Source organism: Ictidomys tridecemlineatus, chromosome 12, assembly GCF_052094955.1.
Source record: "Ictidomys tridecemlineatus isolate mIctTri1 chromosome 12, mIctTri1.hap1, whole genome shotgun sequence".
Classification (NCBI taxonomy): domain Eukaryota; kingdom Metazoa; phylum Chordata; class Mammalia; order Rodentia; family Sciuridae; genus Ictidomys; species Ictidomys tridecemlineatus.
In genome coordinates, this window is record NC_135488.1 from 60,832,917 (window position 1) to 60,852,186 (window position 19,270).

Genomic DNA, 19,270 nt, shown 5'->3' on the forward strand with positions numbered 1-19,270 from the left:
TTGACCTTTTATAAAATAGTCTCTGCCTTTCTTTCCTAGTTCTTATGACTCTTTTTTCTTAATCAGCATGCTGCATCCTCACCAGCCTCTGCTATTCCTTAACATGCCACATAAGTTAGCATTTAGGGCCTTTTCACTGCCTTAACCTCTCTGCAGAATGTTCTTTCCTAGTGGCATGGCTTCTATGCTTATGAGATTCTCTGCCTATATTGCCTCTATAGACAGACCTTCCCTAACCACCTTATGTATACTAGCAACCACCTCCACATTCTGTCCCCAATCCCTGCTTTTTCTTCTTAGCACCTGATGGTATATATTGCTTATAATGTTATGGTCAGTCTTCTTCTCTGGGATGTAAACTCCGTAAAAGCAGGTATATAATATGAGATACAACTGTATAACCAGCACACGGAAGAATACCTGGAACATGGTAAGGAGTGCAATACATATTAGTTCAGTTTATAAATGGATGAATGGGATTTCTTTTATCCAATAACATAGTTTTTGTTTGAATGAATAGGAAATTAAAGAAAGTTAAGGATGTGCCCATAAAGACAATGATAAATAAATTCATGTTCATTCCTCAAATGATACGAATTCTTTTTTTTAAGACTAGGAGAGTTATTCAGTAGTAGTAAAGAAAAAATTAATTTTTTAAAATACTATTTCAGTTGATGGTGGGCTTTATTTGTTTACTTATTTTTATTCATTTACTGTGCTGCGAATCGAACCTAGTGCCTCCCATATGCTAGGCAAGTTGTCTGCCACTGAGGTGCAACACCAGCCTCTCAAAATTTATATTTTCAACAAGGCAGTTTACTTCATATGAAATTCATAAAATGCCGCAGTATTACTTTTGAATGGAAAGTTACAGTTAGTGTATTTAGGCCTGAACGTTTAAAAAGCAGATATATACATATTCATACACACTCGCATACAATAGTTTCATGAAAGCCTATCTGTATAAACAGAAGCAACTTCTTTCCTCAACAAATTCCTACCAGGAGGCCATCAGCTACTCAGGACTCTTAGGGTTGTATGTGGTGTATCCTATGAATTTGGTACTGTTGCTCCTGTTTAAGAAAATGGGGTAATATCTACATTGGTTTTATAGAGGCATCAAAGTATTCAGCATGATTATGTTTGTGGATTGTCTACTACTATGCAGCTCCTAGTTTACAAAAATGTGGAAAATCCCACCACAAAGCAGATGTCTCTCTTCATGTGTAATTTGGTGGAAGGCAGAGCATGGTGAGGAGGTCAGTTTTTACTAGTGAGCTGAAAATCTAAATCATGAAATATAGTTAGCCACACCAAGGCCCTCCTGAGCCATTGGACAGAAGGCCATTCTGAGTATTCCTTGAAGATGGCAGTCTGTTAGTGAAATGAATAGGGAAGCACAAGTTGAGCCACTGGGCCTCTCTAGAATTAAGGAAGGATTTTAATCTGGCATGTTCAGTTTGTATGTCAACATTCATTTAAAATATTTTATCATGTGGTTGTGTTCTTTGATAAGGGGACAGCTGTGATCATGGGACAGAAGAATGATGAACCTTGCTTCCTATAAAGACTTTGAAGCCAAGGAACCCTTCTGAGAATAAGTGCTCCCAATACCAGTTCCATTTCTTTTCCCGAAGACAGCTCATGTTTATTGTCCTTTCTTCTGTACTTTCCTGCACCAGAAAAGGAAGCAGCAAAGCTTAATAGAGAAGGGCAATAGACTCAATTTAAACTATTGTAGTACTGTACTACTAGAGGCTTTTCTAGGATTTGGAGGTCAATATATGTTCCTTTCTCAAAGGGTTTGTATGTGCAGCCAACCATGGTTGTCAAGTAATGATAAAATTGTTCATAGATAGATCTTGCTGGTAAAAAAGGAGTCTGATTTTGCCATTTGAACCAACTCAGTTCTTTGCAGCAGTAAAAATTTTATGATATCTGTGCATAATATATCAGAGCTGGTTCAGTATACTGATATCCGTGCTGAGGAGTGCAGAGTCGAAGATCCCAGGAGGAAATAGTACCACTAAAGGGCGGTCATAATTTACATATGTGTTCATATACCTTCTCATAGAAATCCCAAATGAAGTGCAACAAGAAAGTACTGCTACTCTCCAATGACATTGCAGTAGTGGACAGCCATCCTACATAGTGAATCAGTTTAGACATAGAGTTCATGAATCTACCAGGTTGTCTCTAAAGGACTGCTTGTCATTGGTTTCATGTGAATGACCACAGAAAGCCACAACAGCCAATTTTGCAATGGCTCTTTCAGACTGTGAAGAACACTGCACTTGAAAGAAATGTTGATGTAAAGAAGAAGCTTCATGTCTGAGAAATTACTAAAAGGAATCCAGCTCAGGAGCTGAAGTAATTTTGACCAACAAAAGAGGTCATCCCAGAGAGGAAGGAACTTAAACAGGAACAAAGCCCTTCCTATAGGAAGCAGTGTACCCTGATCATAGTGTACAGGAAGTTGGTAAAGTCTTATCTCCATGTTCATAATTTTTCATTTTATACCAAATAGATTCTTCTTGTAATGTATCTTAACCAAAGATAGAGCCCCAGTAAGATCAACTCATCTCTGACACAGTTGCTATAGTGAAGTAGCACAGAGTTGTTCACACTGAGCCACATCCCCAGCCCCTGAAGCTATTCTAATGAAAGGAATCTACTATGACTAAGACAATCAGAAAGACTCATCTCTTTTTTTTCCATGTTTTTTAGCGTAGCTACCAGAATTTAGCCCAGGTAAAACTGAGAATTCCATTTTTTTTTTTTTTTTAGGATGGACATTAGCTGGACCTAACAGCAGTTTTAGAGGTTCTGGAAAAGGTTGCCGATTTCTTAGTAGAAGCAGTCAGATATAGAAGAACTGTATCCAAAGGAGAGAAAAAGAATAAATTAAGTAGATATAATCCGTTCAAAGAAAGAAATAAGCAGTGTTTATAACATAAAGATAGAAGAAGTGAGGAACCCTTAGAGAGCCCAGATTTGCTTCCATGAATCCAGCTCAGTGTGGTGAGACTCTGCTGATTCTATATGAGGAAAAGTTCTTTGTTGTCCATGTTGCAGTCATCAGACCCAGCACTTTGCTTGGTTATGACAATGCGGGTAATGGTTAAATTTATTCCTTGTCTGCCAAAGGAGAAAACAGCTTGTCACAATTCTGGGGCACTAATTCAACTCCAGGCAGTGGAAAGTCAAACATCTGCACAAGTAAAGGCCCTTCCCACCACAGCATGGTCTCTTTTGTGTTCCCTGAATCCCTCACAACTGTGCCTGCTACTGTGCATTTCTGGGGGGGTTTGTGAAGCAGAGATGCTGAGACCAACCACAAGGCCCCCTGTGATGCACAGCATGGGTAACTGCCACAGCCCTGTTGCAGTGCACTCATGGTTCTTCAAAAGCTCCAGGTGGAGTACCATTCTCTTCCTTTGCTCATGCCTAAAGCAGTTTCCCTCCACTGTTAAGTCCTTCTCATTAAGACTCAGGTTAAATCTGTTGCTTTTCCTTCATGGATTTATTAGCACTTAGTAATGTATTCTTTTAAGTGCCTCCATTCTTTTATCTGTGCTTCCTCAAAATTCCCAGTGCTTGTATGGTACATAGTATCAGAATGCTATTTATCTTTTTTGTGTGTCTTCCATCTCTCCACAGTGATTGGACACTTTTTGTGGACATATACTCTGTTCCTTACATATATTTTATATTCCTAGGGCTTACCAAAGTAGGTTCCCAGAACTTGATGGTATAGGTAGTGGCTAGATCCTTTTACTAAATTTAGAGTTTGGTATTTTCTAACTCTAATATTAATCAGTTCAAGTCAAGGGACTCTGAAAGTAACTAAATACAGATTCAACAGATCCAAAGTGACTACACTATATAGTCCTTGGTTCCTTCTGTGAAGGATTTGGTACAAAGAAAAACTGATCCTGATTATTTTCTCTGAGAGTCCTTGGAGGTCAAGGAAAAAGAAACAGTCTCAGTTCAGGAAAGAGTGAGTGTGTTTGTTTATTGTTTTTTATTTTTTTATTTACCAGTTTTCCACAAAGAATGCCACGTGTTTCTACTCACCGAGCAGTGTTGGCACTGGCTGACTGGAGAAACTGTGGACTCAGCTTCCTGGGCACCTGCACATGGCATAATCAATGGATTGTAGAAACTGGACTGGAAAGGGGAGAGTCTGAGACCATGAGGCTGAATCATTCCAAGCAGACCTCACAGCTGCTAACACTGGGAGAGCAATGCTAAGTCACAAGAATCCCTGCAACTTCAGACATTGGGCATCTCACTCTAATGGCATCAAAAACGTATTGTAAAGTCTCTTCTGCAGCCTGTATCCAGAGCTCATTAGGAGATGTGATTGTTAATTTTAGGTATCGGCTTTACTGCATTAAGGAATAGGAACATGGTAAAGAATTACTTCTGGGTGAGAATTTCAGGGGTGTTGTGAAGGAAATTGACGTGTGGTTATACAGAATAAGTGGGGAATATCTACGCTCAATATGGGTGGACACAATGCCATCAGCTTCGGGCCCACATAGAAATACAAGAAAGGCAGAGGTAAGTCACTCATCTTTTTGTGCCCCTGGGAAATAAAATCTGTTCATTTTAGAGGATGGATTCCAAGACTGGCACCAAGTGACTCCTGGATTCTCAGGTCTTTGGACTTGGACTGAGATTTATGCCATTAGCTTCCTTGGTTCTGAGGGTTTTGGATGTCGACTGAGCCACATGAGCAGCATTCCAGGGTCTCCGTCTTGGAAAAAGGCTTCTGTGAGATTTATCATCTTCTGTAATTATATGAGCCATGTGGTCTCTACCTAGATTATAGAGTATGTTGAAGAAAACCTAAGAGCATAGATGGAGGCATGACACAGGATTAGAGCCACCAAAGAGACTTCCCTTTGGGGCAATGACTTGGCAATGTAGGAGCAGGACAGCCCCTCAAGACCCTAGAACCAAAGAGCCATCAGCCAACAATTCCAGTCTGGACAAGATGAGAGCAAACTCCTAACTTCTGAGAGCTGCTGGGTGAAGTCAGCCCAGCAAAAATATAGCACTGGGCTGTCTGAGGCCTTGGGGGATCCAACCCTTGTCTTAGTGTGCACCTGTGCAGGACATGGAATCAAAAGAGATTGTTCTCCAAATTTACGACTTAATGTTTTCCCTTTTTTGTCTGGCCTTGAACTTGGGAATCCTCCCACCTCAGCCTTTCCAGTAGTGGGATCACAGGCATGTGCTACCATGCCTGCTCCAGTCACTCCATTCTTTATTTGTTCCTCCCTTTTGGAATGGGGGACAGACCGTCAGATACCTGTTCCACCATTGTATTTTGGAAGCATGTAACTTATTCATTTCACAGGCTCACAGCTGGTGAAGGATGAATTGTGTCTTGAGTCTTACCCACATCTGATTTATGGGAACCTTTGGACTTTTGAGTTCAATACTCTTGATGCTTTAAGAAAAGGGTAGGCTTTAGTTGGTCAAGGTAAGACAACTATAAACTACTACTTTCCAAAGCATTTCTAAGAAATTTAGGGATTCTCTGTCAGAATCTAAGAAGAAGGATGAAAAACTAACCTTCCCATTCAACTGAACATTTTATTTTTCTTTTTCTTTGAACTCATAAGAATATCATGGTATGAATTTCTAAGAGTCCTCAATAAGGTAGTCTTGATAATGGAAAATGACTTCAGTAGTTATTTACTTCTAAATTGAGTCTTTAGAAGAAAGTTTAGATGCCAAACCCTGCCCCTCTCAAAAAACAAAAACCAGTCTGGTCCCTCTAAAAAGGCATGAACAAGTGGGTCATAAACTACTTCAGGATACCAAGAATGGATTCAGTTTGTGAGTCCAATGGAGAAACCCCATGAGAAAGCCAACAAGCTAAGATTATAGAGCAAGTTTCACAGCTATATATTCTTATTAAGAAGAAAAGTTAGAAAATATATTAAATTTCTGCAATTCAACAGCAACGTCTGAACTGTTGGACAATGACAATGTTTGATTAGGAGGTGCACAGTCATTCGGCAGTCTGATGATGCCATCTAGCCATGATGAATTAAAGTTTGGCCGAATCTTTTCCTTTCAATTCAATAAATCCACTTATTCAATGTATACAAGTAGACACTGTGCTCAGCCTACACAGGGAACACAATGTGAAGGAGACTCAAGACTCAGGTCCTACCTTGTGGGAAGTGAAAATAGTTATTGACAGATAACTCCATGATTGGGTAAATGATCTAAGTTGTGTCGCAGATGAAAAGAGCTCTGAGAGTTTTACAGAGAAAGAATCAATCTACTTGAAGATAGGAACTGGAAATCCTTCTAGAAAAGCAGGGACGGCAGAAAGAATAGTTAGAAGGCAAATGATAACAAGCCTCCTTGGGCAAGATAATGCCCTGAGAATATGAGAGTTCAATTTGCCTGAAATTAGAATGTGTACAAGGGAACAACTAATGGGAGAAAAGCTTGTCCAGGAAATGGGGTGGATGTCAAAAGGTCAGGCCTAAGATCCCAGCCCTCCTTCCCTTCTTCCATTGTACTTGTAAATGGATTTCAGCAAATTGACTTCTTTAAATGACTACTTGAAAGTCAGTTCCTGTCTTCCACAAATTCCTCTAATAATCAAGATATACTCACCATATTTCCCCATTATTTTCTTGATTGCAGTCATCAATGACAGGAGGAAAGATGGCCAATAGTTTTTATGGCTGAACTGAATTATAACCCACTATACATAATGTTTTTCTTGACTAAATTGCTTAAGAATCAAGAATGCTTTCAGGCAAGCACAATTCAGCAGCCTTTTTTTTCCCCTCAGTTGTATAGTTTCAACAAAGGCCTCTTTTAAAAGATAGCCAGTGTAACAGAACAGAGTATGGCAGTCCTTATCCAAGGGGGTTCTGTTATCAAAGCATGGTAAGTGGGATCACAGAGGCACTCCTGGGATGAATCCCCAGAATGACCCTGGCAGCAAAAAAATGGAAGAGGATAACAGCAGATGGACTCATTACTTTTAGAGTTGCTCAGTGCTCAATGGTTCATGGACCTGTCCACCACTGGTGGCTTAGTTTGCTTTGCATTTGTGGTGTATTCTGCAGGATGTGTAGATGATCCAGGTGAGGTGGGGAAGTATCAACGTGGTGAAATGTTTTCATTCACCTCCAGGGTACTCCCCAAATGGGACAGAGCCCTCCCCTGTCCTTCATGTGGAAGGAGCCTCCATAGTCAGATGTCAAGACCAAGAATTTCTGAGACACAAAAGAGAAAACAGATGGCATTAGAAAGAAGACCAACATCATCCCAGCTCATTCTAGTACAAAGTGTGTTTACCTCACCAAATTCTACTTGAAAATATTTAAAGAAAAACATATGTTGTGGTTCTTATCAAATAAATTCTGTTTCCTACAAGAAGGTGGACCACATCAAGGAAGCCCAAATCATGATGAGAGTATTGGCATATTCAAAAACCTACAATCCTTGTAGCACAATTAGGTTAGTACAATGAACATAACGAGAACAGGCCAAGATGGGTTAAGTTCTACCCTCAAGTTGTCATTCGCTATCATTAAGTTGCTCTGCCTAGAGCATCATAAAAGTAGGTACAGTACCTTGTATTTCTTCCATCATTTTTCCTCTCGGCTACCTATTTGCTTTTATCCCAGTACCTGTAAGAGCACATTCTGTTAACTTACAGGAGGATTGTTAAGTGACTTTATGTGTAGTTATTTTAATTTAATCTGAGTAACTGACATTTTCTGTGCTATACTTTTTCATATTTGTGTCCAAACTTGGTTAGGGAAACTTGTCTGGGAATGAATGTTCATAATTTTTACTGCTCACTAAACCACTGTTTCTTTCAGTCTAAAACATTGTGCCTCATTTTCATGGCAAGGTTATTTAATTTTTTTGTTCAGTAAGTATTGAACCCAGGTATGTTTTCCTACTGAGCTAATTTCAAGCCCATTTTATGTTTTATTTTTGGGTAGAATCTCACTAAGTTTCTCAGGGCCTTGCTCAGTTGTTGAGGTTGGCCTTAAATTTGTGATTCTCCTGAGTCTCCTGGGACTTTGAGATGACAGGCACCAGGCCCAGCTGAATTTTACTTAATTTTTTAAACCAGTTTGAGAAACATTATCTTTAGTTCTAGTTATAAGTGAAACCCATTTATATTTCTTATGCCATTGATTGATATGACCACATATCCCAGTCATCAAATGCTTTTGCCTGGTGTGGGTTTGGGGGTAGGTGGCTGGCATTTCAGGAAGGTACCACCATATCAGCTTAGAATTTAGATCTTAAAATAACAATTTATTTATATTCAAAAACTAAGCACTCATTTAATAATAAAAGGGCACAAAGTAGTTTTGAATGTGGGGAAGAGGCATGGTTCCCAGTCTGGAATTTTTCTTTCCCTGTGTCCTGAACTCCAGTAATTTTATGATCTTTCCAGTTATTCTTGCTGTTAGACTCCAGATTCTCTTGAGAGTTTCATTAGTTTCCATAATCTTCAAAAGAAAAGTGGGTATTTGACATGCATTAAAATGTAGTATTCCCTAGCCAGCACTCTCTAGGTTGTACAAGCTATACAATTCATCTTATAATTCAGAGCCAAAGTCAACTGTCTCTTTCTTGTCTTTTCCATAATTCCATCTTACCTCCTCCTCCACATATTTTTTTTTCTTTAGTCGGGATTACAGTGCCCCTGGGAATCCGCACCTTTTTCTTCATTTATCTAGCCACTGTTTCTGTGTTTTCTACTCCATCCCTTTCCTAGAGTTAGTCATCTCTATGCCAGTTCTCTGACGTGGTTTCCTCAATATTCAAGTCACATTTCCTTCATAGAACTTTCCCTCTAAACCCCCCTCATGGTCATGAAAAGCTGGGAAACTGCTAGAGATGCAGAGCCACTGTGTCTCCCACAAAGCCTCTTGCAAATCTAAAATGTCCTCCAGTTGCCTCATTGATAACGTGTATTGTGGAGGCAGTGAAAGGAAACAACAGGAATGAGCAGAGGGGGCGTTTACAGTAGAGAGGGATGCATCTACAAGTGCTTGGAGTGCCCTTCTTGAAGGCACTCAAGCCCAAACTGTCATTCCTGGGCAAAATCACCTAAGGTTGTAGGTCTTTCATATGAAGTAGCCAGGATAGAGCTGGACCTTGCTGGTCAGGTGACAACCCAAGGAGACCAGAGCCTTAAATGGTCTCATGCACAGTGGATGGTGTAGAGGACACACAGCAGCTGCTCCTTTCAGAGTCCCATGCTCAAAATTCCTGCACACTACATCCAAGACCCTTTATCTCCTTTCCTCCAGGATGATGCCTGGTGTCACACCCACTAACACCAATCTGTCATTTCACCAATCTGTCAATTATGCTCCCAAGGATTTAGGACCAGGGGTGAGAAGCTGGTGAGTTGGGCTAGAATCAATCCTGCAAAATCTGACCAGTGGAGAAAGCTCTACAATGCCTAGCTTTTAAAGGAAAATAGATCTGGAAGAAAGTGAACCCCAGTAGTTAAAAGAAACCAGTGATCCTGCTGACTCTTTGTTTTTAAAATCATTTTGCTTTTGGGTAGGTGTTTCCCAAGAGATATCCCCTCTGTTACACTCACATAAACCTCATATTCAAAGAGGGATTGCTGATTCAAGTAAAACAGCCGACTTCCTATACGAATCAGGGATTGAAACCCAGGACATTGAATTTGATTTCAGCTTGAGTAATTTTCTACCCAAAATTTGTAAACTGAGGTATTACTGAGGGAGTAACTTATTGCTTAGAAGAGAATGTAAGACTGTAATAATACCTATAAGATGTGTTGAAAGTGTTATGTTGAATTATGACAGAAAAGGCCGGACACCTAAGCAATTTTCAGGAAAGCAGATTTATTAATTGCAGGGCTCATGCCTAAGAATTCTTCCTCTGAACAAAGATGATGGAAATTCCCTTAATTTTCCACCCATGGTAATCCAGTGGGGTCAGTAGGATGTTCATATACCAATGGAGTTTCATTCTATCTTCTAGACAGTCACAGGTTTCACAGTTTTTACCAAGAAAACATAAAAATCTTTTTTTTTAAATAAGAAGCTTTCAGACTACTCTGTCACACCTTTTGTGTGCAAACCTGGCACTTTAAAAAAAGAGGAAAGTACCAACCTCAATATCCTCTGTAGACATCCTGCTGATCTGACAAAGAGAAGCTTAATTATGGCAAGAGTCTTCTGGGTGGGGGTCACTGACCTGCTTCAATAGTGCAAAAGCAATGGGTTCACAAAGACACCTGCATGATAAAGTTCCAGCCCCTGAAACCAGGAAAAGGTGTTTATATACCCAAGTGCAAATAGAGTGCCTTGTAGGTATGCATATGATTGAATTTGTACTCACCTTTTTTCCAGTAAGGTGCAGCAGGCTTGCTACCCATTCTCTCATAGGAGACTTTGTATGTCACCACCTTGAAAATTTATGCTTTGGTTTTAAAGCTTATCTCTGAAGACACTTTCTGAAATTTATTTGGTAGCTCCCTGGAAGCTTGTTCTATGGTAACCTATTTGTGAAAGTATAACTTAAAGATCCAGGTCAGGTGTACCAGCTCCAGTGCCTTTTTTCTGCCAAACATAATTGTGTATATATCTCTTGGGGTTTCCTAAAGTGACTGTGTGGTCATTGGCTTTAAGATGACTGAAAGCACATTGTAGGTCATCCTCCCTCCCCAGTAAACACTAACACGTATGTCAATGCAGGGCTTCACTATTTAACTCATAGATCCCTTGCAGAAGTATCTGGGAAGACAGTTTTACACAGCACATAGTAGATCACACCTAAGGTAAACAGTACCCCATCTACTTCTCTGTTGACTATTTCCCTTCAGAATATGAGTGTAGTAGATTATGCCTAAAGAAATGGAGACATTGGAAATATTGGTCAAACAGAGGGCATAGAGTATTGGTCAGGTCCTGGCAGGAGCCAATACAGGACAAAATACAGTCAATTCAACATTTTGATAAATACTGATTGAACAGCTGGTTCTAGGTGTTAGGGATATAACAGTGAATGAGTCCAGCAGGTGGATGCTGTTATTGGGTAAGTGCTATTCTTGTGGAAGTAGAGCTCCTAAGGTAGGAATCAGGCTCATCTGCTCCCATTGAGCATAATCCCCCAAGTAACTCATTTTTCCTAATGTTTTTAAAATATTTTTTTAGTTGTAGATGGACACAATTCTTCATTTTATTTGTATGTGGTGCTGAGGATAGAACCAAGTGCCTCACATATGCTAAGTGAGCCTTCTACCACTGAGGTACAACTCGGCCACTCCTCAGGCTTTTTAAAGGTCTCTTGGCAAAGCTCAGGTTGGTTTCTCTTCTGCTTCATCTTGGGCACGGTTGGCTTCTCTTCTGCTTTGACTTATTTGCCTGGCTGCTTATTCTCCTGGGCTTTCCTGGAGTTGTTTTCTCTGGTCTTCTTGGTCTTCTCCTGCCCATGGTCCTTAGCCTTGCCATTCCTGCTGGATGCAGCTTTCTTAGGTTTGCTGTTAGAGTGCTTGGCTGTGTGCACATGGGCCCTACTACTGTCTGCATTCCTGTGAGCAACTTCTTCTAATGCACACTCTAGGTTTCTGGTTACCTTTTGGCCTGAGGAGTTCCATCAGGACACTCTTAGGCTTTATGTTTGTTGTTCCTCACTGGAGGACTAGGACCCTTTACGACACTTGAGTTTTCTTGCCCCTGATTCACCATGATGGCTCTGGTGTCATTGGATTTTGTTTTTGTGGGACTTTCAAGTTGGTCAAAGTCTTTCAAGGAACTGAAAAGCTCAGGATGATGAATATCCTCTACCAGGGCAGTGAGATCTGTGAAACCACTGCTAGATTCAATCCCATTTTCAAGTGTGCCTTGGTCCTCAAGACTCAGGCTGTTGTTTCCCAGATGGATATTTTCAGAATGTGGCTTCTCCCCTTGGTCCAGAAGACAAATGGAGGCCAGCAGCTGGTGGATTTCAGGGATATCTAAAGGGAATAGTGGAGGATCTTGGTTTTTCATGGTAAACTGGTAGGCATCCAGAGGCTTTGAAAGCATGGTTTTAATCTCATTTAGTTTCGTACTAATTATTCCTGGCTTTGAGTTGGAGGCAATGTCCAGAAAGTAGTAGAACTCTGGACTGGAGTTATTACTGAAATGTCCCCATGTTTAGTTTGTGAGTTCCTCTCAAGTACTTGGCTTTTTATGTTACTGTAGGATTTGGGGAATTTTGGAGGTTGTAGCAGACAAAATGTCTGGAAGGTTGCAATCCCAAGGAAGCCTCCATCCCTAGGAAAGTTTCCATCACTGCAAAGAAATGAATGAAGAAAGATTTTAAGTTGGATGCTCCCTCTATGCAGAAACACTCTAATTGGGGAACCTTCCAACTGTGGTGAAGGTATTTCTAGTAGCAGTTTTTTTTTATTGGTTATTCAAAACATTACAAAGATTGCAGAATCACCTTGGTCATACATCCACATTTTTACATAATGCCATAATAGTAACTGTTGTATTCTGCTACCTTTCCTATCCTCTACTATCCCCCTCCCCTCCCTTCCCATCTTCTCTCTCTACCCCATCTACTTTAATTCATTTCTCTCCTTATTTTTTCCCATTCCCCTCACAACCTCTTATATGTAATTTTCTATAACAATGAGGATCTCCTTCCATTTCCATGCATTTTCCCTTTTCTCTCCCTTTCCCTCCCACCTCATGACTCTGTTTAATGTTAATCATTTCCTCCTGCTCTTCCTCCCTGCTCTGTTCCTAGTTGCTCTCATTATATCAAAGAAGACATTTGGCATTTGTAAAAATAGGGATTGTCTAGCTTCACTAAGCATAATCTGCTCTAATGCCATCCATTTCCCTGCAAATTCCATGATTTTGTCATTTCTTAGTGCTGCGTAGTACACCATTGTGTATAAATGCCACAGTTTTTTTATCCGTTCATCTACTGAGGGGCATCAGGGTTGGTTCCACAGTCTAGCTATTGTGAATTGTGCTGCTATGAACATTGATGTGGCAGGATTTCTGTAGTACGCTCTTTTAAGGTCTTCAGGGAATAGTCCAAGAAGGGCAATAGCTGGATCGAATGGTGGTTCCATTCCCAGCTTTCCCAGGAATCTCCATACTGCTTTCCATATTGGCCGCACCAATTGGCAGTCCCACCAGCAATGTACAAGAGTACCTTTTTCCCCACATCCTCGCCAGCACTTGTTGTTGTTTGACTTCATAATGGCTGCCAATCTTACTGGAGTGAGATGGTATCTTAGGGTGGTTTTGATTTTCATTTTTCTAACTGCTAGAGATGGTGAGCATTTTTTCATGTACTTTTTGATTGATTGTATGTCCTCCTCTGAGAAGTGTCTGTTCAGGTCCTTGGCCCATTTGTTGATTGGGTTATTTGTTTTCTTATTGTTTAATTTTTTGAGTTCTTTGTATACTCTGGACATTAGGGCTCTATCTGAAGTGTGAGGAGTAAAAATTTGTTCCCATGATGTAGGCTCCCTCTTTACCTCTCTTACTGTTTTTCTTGCTGAGAAAAAATTTTTAGTTTAAGTAAGTCCCATTTGTTGATTCTTGTTATTAACTCTTGTGCTATGGGTGTCCTATTAAGGAATTTGTAGCCCGACCCTTTCTTCTATCAGATGCAGAGTCTCTGATTTAATATCAAGCTCCTTGATCCATTTTCAGTTGACTTTTGTGCATGGCACGAGGAAGGGATTCAGTTTCATTTTGTTGCATATGGATTTCCAGTTTTCCCAGCACCATATGTTGAAGATGCTATCCTTCCTCCATTGCATGCTTTTAGCCCCTTTATCGAATATAAGATAGTTGTAATTTTGTGGATTGGTTTCTGTGTCCTCTATTCTATACCATTGGTCCACCCGCCTGTTTTGGTACCATTACCATGCTGTTTTTGTTACTATTGCTTTATAGTACAGTTTGAAATCTGGTATCGCCACACCTCCTGATTCACACTTCCTGCTTAGAATTGCTTTTGCTATTCTCGGTCTTTTATTTTTTCATATGAATTTCGTGATTGCTTTATCTATTTCTACAAGAAATGCCGTTGGGATTTTGATTGGCATTGCATTGAACCTATAGAGAACTTTTGGTAATATCGCCATTTTGATGATGTTAGTTCTGCCTGTCCATGAACAGGGTATATTTTTCCATCTTCTAAGATCTTCTTCTATTTCTCTCTTTAGGGTTCTGTAGTTTTCATTGTATAAATCTTTCACCTCTTTTGTTAGGTTGATTTCCAAGTATTTTTTTTTGAGGATATTGTGATTGGGGTGGATTTCCTCATTTCCATTTCAGAAGATTTGTCACTGATATACAGGAATGCCTTAGATTTATGCATGTTGATTTTATATCCTGCCACTTTGCTGAGTTCGTTTATTAGCTCTAGTAGTTTCTTTGTAGACTCTTTTGTGTCTTCTAGGTATAGGATCATATCATCTGCAAATAGTGATAATTTAAGTTCTTCTTTTCCTATCTTAATTCCTTTAATTTCTTTTGTCTGTCTAATTGCTCTGGCCAGTATTTCGAGAACTATATTGAATAGAAGCAGTGAGAGAGGGCATCCCTGTCTTGTTCCAGATTTTAGAGGGAATGCCTTCAGGTTTTTTTTCCATTTAGAATGATGCTAGCCTGAGGCTTTGCATATATAGCTTTTACAATGTTGAGGTAAGTTCCTGTTATCCCTAGTTTTTCTAACGTTTTGAACATAAAGGGATGCTGTACTTTGTCGAATGCTTTTTCTGCATCTATCGAGATGATCATATGGTTCTTATCTTTAAGTCTATTGATGTGGTGAATAACGTTTATTGATTTCTGTATATTGAACCAGCCTTGCATCCCAGGGATGAATCCTACTTGATCATGGTGCACAATCTTTTTGATATGTTTTTATATATGATTTGCCAGAATTTTATTGAGGATTTTGGCATCTAAGTGCATTAGAGATATTGGTCTGTAGTTTTTTTTTTCTTTGAGGTGTCCTTATCTGGTTTGGGAATCAGGGTGATATTGGCCTCATGGAATGAATTTGGAAGTTCTCCCTCTTTTTCTATCTCCTGAAATAGATTATGGAGTATTGGTATTAGTTCTTCTTTAAAGTTCTTGTAAAACTCTGCTGTATATCCATCCGGACCTGGACTTTTCTTGGTTGGTAGTCTTTTGATGGCTTCTTCTATTTCCTCACTTGATATTGGTCTGTTTAGGTTGTTTATATCTTCCTGACTCAATCTGGGTAGTTCATATGTCTCAAGGAATTTATCGATGCCATCACTATCTTCTATTTTGTTAGAGTATAGGGTTTCAAAATAATTTCTAATTACCTTCTGTATTTCTGAATTGTCTGTTGTGATGTTGCCTTTTTCATCCCGTAAGCTAGTAATTTGGGTTCTCTCTCTTCTTCTCTTTTTTTTAACATTTTATTTATTTTTTTTAATTTTTTTTATTGGTTGTTCAAAACATTACAAAGCTCTTGACATATCATGTTTCACACATTTGATTCAAGTTGGTTATGAACTCCCATTTTTACCCCAAATACAGATTGCAGAATCACGTCTGTTACACATCCACATTTTTAGATAATGCCCTAATAGTTACTGTTGTATTCTGCTACCTTTCCTATCCCCTACTATCCCCCCTCCCCTCCCCTCCCATCTTCTCTCTCTACCCCATCTACTGTATTTCATTTCTCTGCTTGTTTATTTACCCATTCCCCTCACAACCTCTTATGTGTGATTTTGTATAACAATGAGGGTCTCCCTCCATTACCATGCAATTTCCCTTTTCTCTCCCTTTCCCTCCCACCTAGTGTATCTGTTTAATGTTGATCTTTTCTTCCTGCTCTTCCTCCCTGCTCTGTTCTTGCTTGTTCTCATTATATCAAAGAAGACATTTGGTATTTGTTTTTTTAGGGATTGGCTAGCTTCACTAAGCATAATCTGCTCTAGTGCCATCCATTTCCCTGCAAAATCCATGATTTTGTCATTTTTTAGTGCTGCGTAATATTCCATGGTGTATAAATGCCACGAATCAGCTGCATTCAAGCTCTGGTTCGCCTGCTTTTCGTGACTCAGCACTAACGATCCCACTGAAATAACTAGTCGGCCCACCTGAACTCACAGAGGTAAAGCCAACTGAGCACCATAGCCGGACCCAGGGAATCAGGACGGACGTGGGACCAGTGGCGCAGAACTCCCGGCTATCGCTTCCACCACTTCTGACAACAGAGGTCCCTTGCACCAGCTACCAGGGGAGTTGCTACCTGAGGGCAAACAAGTTTGCTGGGGGTCCTCAGCCCCAAGCCATACAAACTTAGGGTCTGAGGGAAGCAAACAGAAAGGATGTGCCCAGGCATCCATGAAAACAGAGCTCCCAGGAGCAGCATACCCAGCGTGTAGCCAGTATTGTGGTAAGCATCACAGGTGAGCGGGGCCTGGATTGAGGAACCACAAGAGAAGGCCCTAGGCACTCAGGATTGGAGACCCACACAATCTGGGAAGAAGAGCTGAGGCACAGTGATTGGTTCCCACCTATCAAGAAGAGAAGCCTGACCCAGTGGGCATAGCTCCACCTACTGGAAGAGAATTTAATTGAGCTCTATGACTGCATTTATTATTATTATTTTTTAATGATTATTATTAGTACTTTTTTAATTTTATTTTCACCTTTTGTTGTTGATGTAGTTGTTGTTCTTTAACTTTCTTATTAATGCTCTCTCTTCTTTGTTAGCGTGGCTAATGGTCTATCAATCTTATTTATTTTTTCAAAGAACCAACTTTTAGTTTTGTCAATTTTTTCAATTGTTTCTTTTGTTTCGATTTCATTGATTTCAGCTCTAATTTTAATTATTTCTTGCCTTCTACTGTATTTGCTGATGATTTGTTCTTCTTTTTTCTAAGGCTTGAAGGTGTAGTGTGAGGTCATTTATTTGTTGCCTTTTCCTTATTTTAAGGAATGAACTCCATGAAATGAATTTTCCTCTTAGTACTGCTTTCATAGTATCCCAAAGATTTCGATATGTTGTGTCTGAGTTTTCGTTTACCTCTAAGAATTTTTTAAGTTCCTCCTTGATGTCTTCTGTAACCCTTTGTTCATTCAGTAGCATATTGTTTAATCTCCATGTGATGTAGGATTTTTCCTTTCTCATTTGTATTATTGATTTCCAATTTCATTCCATTGTGATCAGATAAAATGCATGGTAGTATCTCAACTCCTTTGTAATTGCTAAGATTTGCCCTGTGACATAATATATGGTCTATTTTTGGAAAGGATCCGTGTTCTGCTGAGAAGAAAGTGTATCCACTTGATGTTGGGTGGTATATTCTGTATATATCAATTAAGTCTAAACTATTAATTGTATTATTGAGCTCTGTGGTTTCTTTATTCAACTTTTGTTTAGAAGATCTATGCAGTGGTGAGAGAGGTGTTTTAAAATCTCCCATGATATTGTGTAGTGGTCTATTAGACTCTTGAACTTGAGAAGAGTTTGTTTGATGAACATAGCTGCACCACTGTTTGGGGCATATATATTAATGATCATCAAGTCTTGTTGGTGTATGGTTCCCTTGAGCAGTATGTAGTGTCCTTGTTTATCCCTTTTGATTAACTTTGGCTTCAAGTCTATTTTATTTGATACAAGTATGGACACCCCTGCTTTCTTCCAGGGTCCGTATGAGTGATATGATTTTTCCAAACCTTTCACCTTCAATCTGTGTATGTCTTTTCCTATCAGATGAGTCTCCTGTAGGCAGCATATTTTTGGATCTTTGTTTTAATCCATTCTACTAGCCAATGTCTTTTGATTGGTGCATTTAAGCCATTAACATTTAGGGTTACTATTGAGATATGGTTTGTATTTCCAGCCATATTTGGTTATGTATGTTACTTAACATGATTTGTTTTTCCTCTATGCTTAGTTTTTCCTTTACTGTGCTACCTCTTGCTGTTGGTTTTCATTGTTATTTTCCATTTCCACTTCCTGTAGTGTTTTGCCAAGGATGTTTTGAAGAGCTGGTTTTCTAGCTGCAAATTCTTTTAACTTTTGTTTATCATGGAACATTTTTATTTCATCTTCAATCCTGAAGCTTAATTTCACTGGATACATGATTCTTGGTTGGAACCCTTTTTCTTTCAGCGTTTGAAATATGTTGTTCCAGGATCTTCTAGCTTTCAGAGTCTGTGTTGAAAGATAAGTAGTTATCCTGATTGGTTTACCTCTAAATGTAATCTGCTTCCTCTCTCTTGTGGCTTTTAAGATTCTCTCCTTATTCTGTACGTTGGGCATCTTCATTATTATGTGTCTTGTTGTGGATCTCTTATGATTTTGTACATTTGATGTCCTGTAGGCTTCTAGTATTTGGATTTCTTTTTCATTCTTTAATTCTGGGAAGTTTTCTAGTATTATTTCATTGAATAGATTGCTCATTCCCTTAGTTTGGAACTCTGTACCCTCTTGTATCCCAATACAAGAGGATACAGTTATTGTATCCCAATACAGTTATTGTATCCCAATAACTCTTAGGTTTGGTTTCTTGATGATATCCCATAATTCTTGGATGTTCTGCTCAAGATTTCTTAATATTCTCGCTGAGCTGTCTATGTTCTTTTCAAGTTGAAAAACTTTGTCTTCGTTGTCTGAAGTTGTATCTTCTAAGTGCTCTACTCTGCTGATAATACTCTCATTTAAATTTTTAATTTGGTTTATTGTTTCCTGTATTTCCAGGATTTCTGTTTGTTTTTTATATCCTCTATCTTCCTATAGAGTTGATCTTTTGCTTCTTGGATTTGTTTATGTAATTCATTGTCAAAGTGACCTTTCATTGTCTGAATTTGCTGTATAATGTCTTCCTTGAGACTCCAGATCATCTGAAGCATGTATATCCTGAACTCTTTGTCTGACATTCCATCAGCTGCAGATATTACCTCATCTAATGTTGAATTGACTTGTATTGTTTGTGGTCCTTTATTTCCTTGTCTTTTCATACTGTTCATGATTCTTTCTAGCTTTGTGAAACTGTTTTGTTAATTTTTTTTTCCCTTATATATTTGTATTGTTCTTGTATAGCTCCAAAATCTGTCTTTTGCGGAGAAAGACAATGTTAACAGTTCCCAATATTAACAGTACATCATCTAAGCACAAGTTTTCATTATTAATACTTTTATGGTTAGATTATAAGACTATAGATATTGGTTTTAATTATTACTTAAGAATATATTCATTAGTTTCA

At 39.1% G+C, this 19,270-nt stretch overlaps 1 protein-coding gene and 1 pseudogene across 1 annotated transcript in view; both read right to left on the minus strand.

Moving 5' to 3' along the window:
• LOC101974067 (uncharacterized protein C2orf78-like) overlaps positions 1–19,270 on the minus strand; it is a 77,739-nt gene that overhangs the window by 38,535 nt on the left and 19,934 nt on the right. The window contains 3 exon segments of the mRNA XM_078027902.1: positions 11,702–12,112; positions 12,115–12,282; positions 12,285–12,329. Of these exon segments, the coding sequence (XP_077884028.1) occupies positions 11,702–12,112; positions 12,115–12,282; positions 12,285–12,329 (624 nt within the window).
• On the minus strand, positions 1,479–10,437 carry LOC101974358 (centromere protein I pseudogene; annotated as a pseudogene).